Source organism: Crinia signifera, chromosome 9 (genome assembly GCF_055691185.1).
Source record: "Crinia signifera chromosome 9, ASM5569118v1, whole genome shotgun sequence".
NCBI classification, from domain to species: Eukaryota; Metazoa; Chordata; class Amphibia; order Anura; family Myobatrachidae; genus Crinia; species Crinia signifera.
Genome location: NC_139225.1, coordinates 146,075,166 through 146,086,023, shown reverse-complemented (window position 1 = coordinate 146,086,023; position 10,858 = coordinate 146,075,166). Strand labels below are relative to the sequence as shown.

Sequence of the window (10,858 nt, the reverse complement as noted above, 5' to 3'; positions counted from 1 at the left end):
CGTGCTGCCTGGGCACGCATCCACTAGCGCCCGGGCAGCAGCACATCATCCCGTCATGTGCTGCAGCCAGGGCGACAAGCCCCCTGCTCCCCTTGGAAGGTGGTAAGCAGGGAGATGTGGGGCGACCCAGCCTTTCATGGCTCCCAGCTCACTATATATATATATATATATATATCTACATTTACATATATATGTGTGTGTGTGTGTGTGTATATACTGGCACTCCAAGGTCTTTTCAAAGCGTGTATTTAGAAAAACATGGAACAAACCATGTTTGTTCCATGTTTTTCTAAATACATACTCTGAAAAGACCTTAGAGTGCCAGTTTTCTTTCCTGCCTCTCTCTCTCTCTCTCTCTCTATTTTCATATATATATATATATATATATATATATATATATATATATATCAGGCAAATATATGTTTAATAGGCATTACGGTGTGTGGCATTATGTTTAATGGGCATTACGGTGTTGGCTTTATGTGGAATGGGCATTACGGTGTGTGGCATTATGTGTAAAGGACATTACAGTGTAAAATTTTGCAGTGTGCCTTCGGCGCATGCTGTACCCATTTCGGGTGTGTGTGGGGGAATGATTATTTAATAATTGCTGCATACTAGATAGAGGGGAGAGGGTAGGGTGGTGAAACGATGGTGATGGTGGTGGGCCACTTACTTGTGTTGCCCCCCAGGCTGAAAGTTGCCAGCCAGCCCCTAAGCACAATGTCACTGACACACATACAGTACGCTCTGTATGTCAGACACTCACATCCCCCCTCCCAGCATCAGCACAATGTCACTGACACACATACAGTATGCTCTGTATGTCAGACGCTCACATCCCCCCTCCCAGCATCAGCACAATGTCACTGACACACATACAGTACGCTCTGTATCAGACCCTCACATCCCCCTCCCAGCATCAGCACAATGTCACTGACACACATACAATACGCTCTGTATCAGACTCTCACATCCCCCCTCCCAGCATCAGCACAATGGCCCTTATTCTGATCGGTGCGGATATTCCCGCATTCTTACGGTGCGGTCCGCACGCCACGGTGTTTTGCCGCGTGCGGCCATCGTCCGTAGAAACGCCCACGTGTCCTCCGCATTCGGACGGACTCACTCTTTAAGAACAGGGCGTGTTTACGGACGACATACAAAGCATGCGTGTGCGGGAGAAACACTCCGATTCGGCACGGTATTACAGAGTATTACAGAGTATGCTCGGGAATACCGCATTCGAACGGGAGCCAAGCGGTGCTACCGCACGTAAGCGGAGTATTTACGCCAAACAACCCACTATGAAGTATCTTCTGCTATACATCACATGACCCACTTATTCAATTACCTATCCTCATAAAAAACTTCTTATTTTGAATTGGAATCAATTAGATGCCAATATATCCTTACAAGCATGCCTAACACATGCATTGCACACATTAACCCTTACAGCAATTGAAGTGCAATGGTTTCAATTAAAGCACTGACAAGCGTCCTATTAGTGAGTAATGAGTAAAGGAGTAGATTCTATTGGGTTCAGGTGTTAATGGTTGTAGTCATTAGGCGTACGTTCGCCTAGCGCATGAACGAGTAGTGTCCGCAAAGCAATAGTACACTTGTGGACACCGCACATTTCTGCCCTTTTTGATCGCGTGCATTCGGAGTGGTTTCCGAATGTACGCCCCCCAACATAAGTGTACTCCCCCGTGTCCGCCCATGTTTCCGCCCCGTTTTGCCCACTTTGAAACTACGCCCATGTGTCATTCCGCATGACGCCCATAATACGCCCCTATTTCCCGAATGATAGCGGTGAACAGTTCTGGACGGGATCTGGCCGAACTGGTACCGAGTCAAGGCGTGGCACATGCGCGTTGCGTTCTCCACGCATGCGCAGACGCCGTAAACACGCGATCCGAAAGTATGCGGTAAAGTCCGCGTCAATCAGAATAAGGGCCAAAGTCAGTGACACACATACAGTACGCTCTGTATCAGACTCTCACATCCCCCCTCCCAGCATCAGCACAATGTCACTGACACACATACAGTACGCTCTGTATGTCAGACACTCACATCCCCCCTCCCAGCATCAGCACAATGTCACTGACACATATACAGTATCCTCTGTATGTCAGACCATCACATCCCCCTCCCAGCATCAGCACAATGTCACTGACACACATACAGTACACTCTGTATGTCAGACCCTCACATCCCCCCTCCCAGCATCAGCACAATGTCACTGACACACATACAGTACGCTCTGTATGTCAGACCCTCACAATCCCCCCTCCCAGCATCAGCACAATGTCACTGACACACATACATTACGCTCTGTATGTCAGACACTCACATCCCCCTCCCAGCATCAGTACAATGTCACTGACACACATACAGTACGCTCTGTATGTCAGACCCTCACATCCCCCCTCCCAGCATCAGCACAATGTCACTGACACACATACAGTACCTCTGTATGTCAGATCCTCACATTCCCCCTCCCAGCATCAGCACAATGTCAGTGACACACATACAGTACACTCTGTATGTCAGACCCTCACATCCCCCCTCCCAGCATCAGCACAATGTCACTGACACACATACAGGACGCTCTGTATGACAGACACTCACATCCCCCTCCCAGCATCAGCACAATGTGACTGACACACATACAGTAAGCTCTGTATCAGACCCTCACATCCCCCCTCCCAGCATCAGCACAATGTCACTGACACACATACAGTACCTCTGTATGTCAGACCCTCACATCCCCCTCCCAGCATCAGCACAATGTCACTGACACACATACAGTACGCTCTGTATGTCAGACACTCACATCCCCCCTCCCAGCATCAGCACAATGTCACTGACACACATACAGTACGCTCTGTATGTCAGACACTCACATCCCCCCTCCCAGCATCAGCATAATGTCACTGACACACATACAGTACCCTCTGTATCAGACACTCACATCCCCCCTCCCAGCATCAGCACAATGTCACTGACACACATACAGTATCCTCTGTATGTCAGACACTCACATCCCCCCTCCCAGCATCAGCACAATGTCACTGACACACATACAGTATCCTCTGAATGTCAGACACTCACATCCTCCCTCCCAGCATCAGCACAATGTCACTGACACACATACAGTATCCTCTGTATGTCAGACCCTCACATCCCCCCTCCCAGCATCAGCACAATGTCACTGACACACATACAGTACCTCTGTATGTCAGACCCTCACATCCCCCCTCCCAGCATCAGCACAATGTCACTGACACACATACAGTACGCTCTGTATGTCAGACACTCACATCCCCCCTCCCAGCACCAGCACAATGTCACTGACACACATACAGTACGCTCTGTATGTCAGACACTCACATCCCCCCTCCCAGCATCAGCACAATGTCACTGACACACATACAGTACGCTCTGTATGTCAGACCCTCACATCCCCCCTCCCAGCATCAGCACAATGTCACTGACACACATACAGTATCCTCTGAATGTCAGACACTCACATCCTCCCTCCCAGCATCAGCACAATGTCACTGACACACATACAGTATCCTCTGTATGTCAGACCCTCACATCCCCCCTCCCAGCATCAGCACAATGTCACTGACACACATACAGTACGCTCTGTATGTCAGACACTCACATCCCCCCTCCCAGCACCAGCACAATGTCACTGACACACATACAGTACGCTCTGTATGTCAGACACTCACATCCCCCCTCCCAGCATCAGCACAATGTCACTGACACACATACAGTTCCCTCTGTATGTCAGACACTCACATCCCCCCTCCCTGCATCAGCACAATGTCACTGACACACATACAGTACGCTCTGTATGTCAGACACTCACATCCCCCCTCCCAGCATCAGCACAATGTCACTGACACACATACAGTATATATGACAAGACATTGACTGCACTCAGAGGGGTTTATTACTGCAGCAGCATAAGCACAGGTATAACAATGTAATCATATATCACAGGTAATAGGACAGCAGATTGGGGGTGGGGGGATACAAGGGGTCAGAGACTTCTCCATCACTACTCGGAGCTTTCTCACCAGCAGCACCACTGATGGTATAATGTCCATGTTCTCCTCACTGCTCCTGGTCTTGTCCATCTGCAGCCGGGGTACCTGGCATGGTGTGTTCCAGTCTCAGGCAGCATCTCTGAGGCATGGGAAACAGGACACTGGTGTGTGGGGAGGCACTGAGGCTCCTGTACAGGTGTATCTGACACTGGTGTGTGGGGAACCACTGAGGCTCCTGTACAGGTGTATCTGTGGTCACAGTGCACGTGGTAGTGGGAGCAGTCTCTCATAGAGGGTATGTGATATACAGGCAGGAATCAGCCAGGTGCAGGTGACTGTGGATCATTGATGTCACCACAAAGCTTTGTGCACAGGTTAGGAGCAGCAGTCTAGTTTGGTGTTTGGGGGTGAGCAGGTGCCAGAGATTTCACCTTATGAGCACCGGATTTGTTACTGTATTGGAGTTTTTCATCTCCTGCCAGGGTGATCATCTTCCATCCCTGGTAATTTTCCTTCTCATACAGGACCCAGCATCCTGACTGCACTTTGCTAGATGAGACGTAATCCAGTCCATAAGACGTTACAGACTTTGCTTCCTCTTTTATTACCCTTGACTTGCCTTGAAAGCCAGGATCCACATATACAGTGATCTTGGGATTATACAGACCACCTTTAACAATCCTCACAGAAGAGATTTGTTGATTAGGAGTAGCGAGGTTGCTGAAATCTCCTTGCTGGTAGATGTAAAAGTCTCCACCATAGTGGTTTCCTGTATAGACGACCCAGGCGTCATGCCCAGTGACGCGCAGGGAGGAGGCTGTTTTAGCAAAGCCTTTTACTGACAGGTCCAGGAAATCACCCACCAGAGCAATGGAACGCCCACCAAAGTCTCTGTTTTCAAACAGCTCCAGTGAGCTCATCTTGGCAGTGGTCTGGTAGAGTAGGTATCAGGGTGTCTGATAAAGTTGTTCTGTCCTCAGTACAGGGCTCTGGTTTATATATTGTGGATTCATGAGTTCTAAAGAAGTGTGAGTGGTGGGGAGGGAGGGAGCTATGGGGGTTTGGAGGTGGGGCTAGGTATAAGTAAAAATTGGAATTGCTCTCTGTGCATGTCCCTGCCAAGTGTTGTGTAACATTATGTGACACAGCTAACACAGGAAACTGTATGTGGATGTTTTTGATTAAAAAAAAAGAAGAAATAAAACCCCACTACACCGAGCCTTAGGGAGAATGCTCCAAATCTGAAAGTTTGTCTGCTTAAATTATCAACTCAGACCACTGATCACCTTAGGCAGCCATTCCAGGTGTGGATATGGTGCACTGATCACCTTAGGCAGCCATTCCAGGTGGGGATACGGTGCACTGATCACCTTAGGCAGCCATTCCAGGTGGGGATACGGTGCACTGATCACCTTAGGCAGCCATTCCAGGTGGGGATATGGTGCACTGATCACCTTAGGCAGCCATTCCAGGTGGGGATATGGTGCACTGATCACCTTAGGCAGCCATTCCAGGTGGGGATATGGTGCACTGATCACCAGGGCCGGACTGGGACAAAAAATCGGCCCTGGCATTTTGAGCACACAGGCCCACCTGAAGTAGGCGGGACCATTGCGCAGCGAAGCCGCGCTGTAAAAAGGGGCGTGGTCGCATGTAAAGGAGGCGTGGCATCAGAGCTGGCCGTATCCAATTTAATGCCTCAGAAGCATTTACATAATTACACTATATAGCTAACTTATTTATTAATAGAATATGTGAGGAATGTATACTGTATGTGTACAGAGATTTATACCGGGTTACTGGATCCTTTGGTGCATGCAGAAACTGATTGGACAGCATGACAGACACAGCCAGACAGACCAAATGTTATTCCTCAGGAGTTTTTTCAGCAAATAAACAAAAGTTATCACCGTTTCCCCTATAAATTTTGCTAATAATGCACAGGCAGTTAATATAGTAAGGAAAATATACATTGGCACAGTGAGAGTAGCGCTAGGCCCTCTCCATGGGCCATGGGTCATTTTTTTACCGCGCTGGTATAGGCTGGAAGGGGAGCCAGTGTGATTTTACTTTCCAGCAGCACACTGAGCTGCACTGGTGTGTAATGGAGCCAGTACAGGAACAGGGAGCATATTATATGCTCCCTGTTCCTGTACTGGCTCCATTACACACCACCCACTGACTGACTGTCCCCAGACTCCCCACAGACTGCAGAGTGCAGGAGTAGTGCACTCACTAGTTTCCCAGCAGGACCGGACGGGTGATGATGGACCTCCCCGGGCCAAATTACAAACTGTGCAGGCAGTGGGTCCTCTCCTGGGCTGTCAGAGGGAGTCTCCGTCACGGAGACAAAATCAATCATGCCACTGTGGCGCTGCGATGGTGTGCGACTGACTGCTGTCCCTCCTTCTCCTTCTCCCAGCACGTGCCGCGGCGGCTGGCAGAGGGGCGGGACAGACTGTCAGTGACCAGTGTGGGATGCGGCAGTCACGTGGGGGGTGAGTCACTTGGGCTGCCTGGCCGGGCGGAAGTGAAGAATGCTACGAGTGGAGCCTGTGCCAGGCAGCGTCCGGTGAAAAGTAATCACAACATCCGGTAAAGCTGCACCAGCGGCGCTACTGTGTCCTCACAAAATCGGCCCACAAGACCGTCGGCCCTTCTGGCATTTGCCAGAAGTGCCAGATGGCCAGTCCGGCCCTGCTGATCACCGTAGGCAGCCATTCCAGGTGGGGATATGGTGCACTGATCACCTTAGGCAGCCATTCCAGGTGGGGACATGGTGCACTGATCACCTTAGGCAGCCATTCCAGGTGGGGACATGGTGCACTGATCACCTTAGGCAGCCATTCCAGGTGTGGATATGGTGCACTGATCACCTTAGGCAGCCATTCCAGGTGTGGATATGGTGCACTGATCACCTTAGGCAGCCATTCCAGGTGGGGATATGGTGCACTGATCACCTTAGGCAGCCATTCCAGGTGGGGATATGGTGCACTGATCACCTTAGGCAGCCATTCCAGGTGGGGATATGGTGCACTGATCACCTTAGGCAGCCATTCCAGGTGGGGACATGGTGCACTGATCACCTTAGGCAGCCATTCCAGGTGGGGACATGGTGCACTGATCACCTTAGGCAGCCATTCCAGGTGGGGACATGGTGCACTGATCACCTTAGGCAGCCATTCCAGGTGTGGACATGGTGCACTGATCACCTTAGGCAGCCATTCCAGATGTGGACATGGTGCACTGATCACCTTAGGCAGCCATTCCAGATGTGGACATGGTGCACTGATCACCCTAGGCAGCCATTCCAGGTGGGGACATGGTGCACTGATCACCTTAGGCAGCCATTCCAGGTGGGGACATGGTGCACTGATCACCTTAGGCAGCCATTCCAGGTGGGGACATGGTGCACTGATCACCTTAGGCAGCCATTCCAGGTGGGGACATGGTGCACTGATCACCTTAGGCAGCCATTCCAGGTGGGGACATGGTGCACTGATCACCTTAGGCAGCCATTCCAGGTGGGGACATGGTGCACTGATCACCTTAGGCAGCCATTCCAGGTGGGGACATGGTGCACTGATCACCTTAGGCAGCCATTCCAGGTGGGGACATGGTGCACTGATCACCTTAGGCAGCCATTCCAGGTGGGGATATGGTGCACTGATCACCTTAGGCAGCCATTCCAGGTGGGGATATGGTGCACTGATCACCTTAGGCAGCCATTCCAGGTGGGGATATGGTGCACTGATCACCTTAGGCAGCCATTCCAGGTGTGGATACGGTGCACTGATCACCTTAGGCAGCCATTCCAGGTGGGGATACGGTGCACTGATCACCTTAGGCAGCCATTCCAGGTGGGGATACGGTGCACTGATCACCTTAGGCAGCCATTCCAGGTGGGGATACGGTGCACTGATCACCTTAGGCAGCCATTCCAGGTGTGGATACGGTGCACTGATCACCTTAGGCAGCCATTCCAGGTGGGGATACGGTGCACTGATCACCTTAGGCAGCCATTCCAGGTGGGGATACGGTGCACGGATCACCTTAGGCATCCATTCCAGGTGGGGATACGGTGCACGGATCACCTTAGGCATCCATTCCAGGTGGGGATACGGTGCACTGATCACCTTAGGCAGCCATTCCAGGTGAGGATACGGTGCACTGATCACCTTAGGCAGCCATTCCAGGCATGGGCGGATTGGGAACCAAAAGCGGCCCTGGAAAATTTCTGGAAGTGGCCTCATGTGGGCAGCTCCAAATCAAAATGGGCAGGGCCAGCATAACAGTAGGCGGGGTTACTACATCAGTATACCTGCGAACTTGAAGCTGAAAGATGCACGTGTTTCTAACTAGTCACGGGTGTTGCACAGAACCAAACAATTTGGCCGCGGACACTGCAGGAAACAGGGCTGATTGCTTTGGATACATATAATTAAACATATGTATATGAAGTTTTCAGCCCATGTATAATTCTGAACAATGGGAGGGAGAGCACCTCTCAGGGAGGGGGAACATGTTCATGAGCTCCCCTCCTAAAGCCTTAAGGGGCGTACACATGGGGGGATTTCAGACTTTTCTAAGTGATCTGACTAGATCACCTTCGCTTGCCACAACTTTACTAAAGGTAATAGATGGTGGGGTGGACACAGGAGGGTAGAGGCGTGGACCCAGGGTATTGGCACTGCATTATCTATATCAAATCCCTTTGCCCCTAAACGTGGTGAAAAACCCCCACTATATATTAGAGTTGTGCACCAGCCACTTTTCGGGTTTTGGGTTCTGATTACCTTGAGGTTTTGGGTTCTAATGGGTTTTGCCAAAACACCTCCTAAGTGTTTTGTGTTTGGATTTCTTGGGTTTTGGGTTCTAATTTTTTTGTTAAAAAAGCATAAAAACTGCTAAAATCGCATAATTTTTTTTTTTTTTTTGCTCCTACGCTATATTAACCTCAATAACATTCATTTCCACTCATTTACAGTCTATTCTGAACAGCTCAAACCTTACAATATTGTTTTTAGGGCAAAAGGTTGCACCGAGGTAGCTGGATAACTATGATAAGCCACACAAGTGTGCGGCACAAACACTAGACTGATAAGGGCACACTTAGCATCCCCTCTAGGCTGATACTGCACACCTAGAATTACCCCTGGACTGATATGGCACAGGTAGCATCACCCCTGGACTGATACGGCACATTTAGCATCACCCCTGGACTGATATGGCACACTTAGCATCCCCCCTAGTCTGATACGGCACACCTAGCATTACCCCTGGACTGATATGGCACAGGTAGCATCACTCCTGGACTGATATGGCACACTTAGCATCCCCCCTAGTCTGATACGGCACACCTAGCATTACCCCTTGACTGATATGGCACAGGTAGCATCACCCCTGGACTGATATGGCACAGGTAGCATCACTCCTGGACTGATACGGCACATTTAGCATCACCCCTGGACTGATATGGCACACTTAGCATCCCCCCTAGTCTGATACGGCACACCTAGCATCACCCCTGGACTGATATGGCACACTTAGCATCACCCCTGGACTGATATGGCACGCTTAGCATCACCCCTGGACTAATACAGCACACTTGGCAGCACCCCATGAATTATACGGCAGACTTGGCTTACCCCAGGAATTATACTGCACAGATGGTGGCACCCCTGACCTGATACAGCACACATGGAATTATACGGCACAGATGGCGGCACCCCTGGACTGTTACGGCACACATGGCGGCAGGCATGGAATTATACGGCAGACAAATTCCTGCAGTAAAAATAAAAATGTGTATTCTTTTAATTATAAAAAAGAGCAGCACACCTTACTTAGCAACACCCCATGAATTATACAGCACTCTTGGCTCACCCCTGGACTACAGCGCATTTAAAAGCCCTTGCAGTAAAAAAAAAAAAACACCTTAATTTTATTTTCATTAAAAAAAAGGGCATCTCCCCTGGTCTGATATGGGACACATGGGGTACCCCTGGAATTATACGGCACACATGCGGGCACCCCAGGACTGATAAAGGACACATGGGGGCACCCCTGGACAAATATAGCACACTTGTGGGCACCCCTGAATGGATACAGCACACATGTGGGCACCCCTGGACTGATAGTACTGGAAGCCAGTGGAAACAGCAGATTGGAATTATATACTGCAATAAATACTGGTTGCCAGTGGCAACAGACTGGAATTATATACTGTGATAAAAACTGGTAGCCAGTGGAAACAGCAGACTGGATTTTTATATACTGTGATAAATAATACTGGTAGCCAGCGGCAACAGCAGACTGGAATTATATACTGCGATAAATACTGGTAGCCAGTGGAAACAGCAGACTGGATTTATATACTGCAATAAATAAAATACTGGTAGCCACTGCCATTGGCAACAGCAAACTGGAATTATATACTGTGATAGGTACTGGTAGCCAGGGGCAACAGCACACTGGAATTATATACTGCAATAGGTACTGGTAGGCACTAGCCAGTGGCAACAGCAGAGAGCAGACTGCAGCAGACACTAGGCAGTGCAGGGCAGGCAGTGGCACTAGCAGCACCAGTGGACTATCACACTGTGACTGACTATACAGGAGCAGACTCAGCAGAGGCAGGCCCCAGCACAAAGGAGAGACAGAACACAGCACCAGTCATCCTTGCAATGGTGATGTCTTGATCACTGAGCAGAGACACAGTACACAGCAGCACGGGCCCCAGCAGAGACCACACACAGCAGCAGCACACCCTTCCCTACCCTTCTCCGAGA

The 10,858-nt window shown here is 50.0% G+C and overlaps 1 protein-coding gene across 1 annotated transcript; it reads right to left on the bottom strand.

The window, feature by feature from the left end:
* Positions 1-4,456: 4,456 nt before the first annotated feature.
* LOC146036969 (epidermal differentiation-specific protein-like) lies at positions 4,457-4,987 on the bottom strand. Its single transcript, XM_083160796.1, has one exon. It carries the CDS (start codon positions 4,985-4,987, stop codon positions 4,457-4,459), a length of 531 nt encoding a protein of 176 aa, XP_083016922.1.
* Between the last annotated feature and the right edge of the window lie 5,871 nt (positions 4,988-10,858).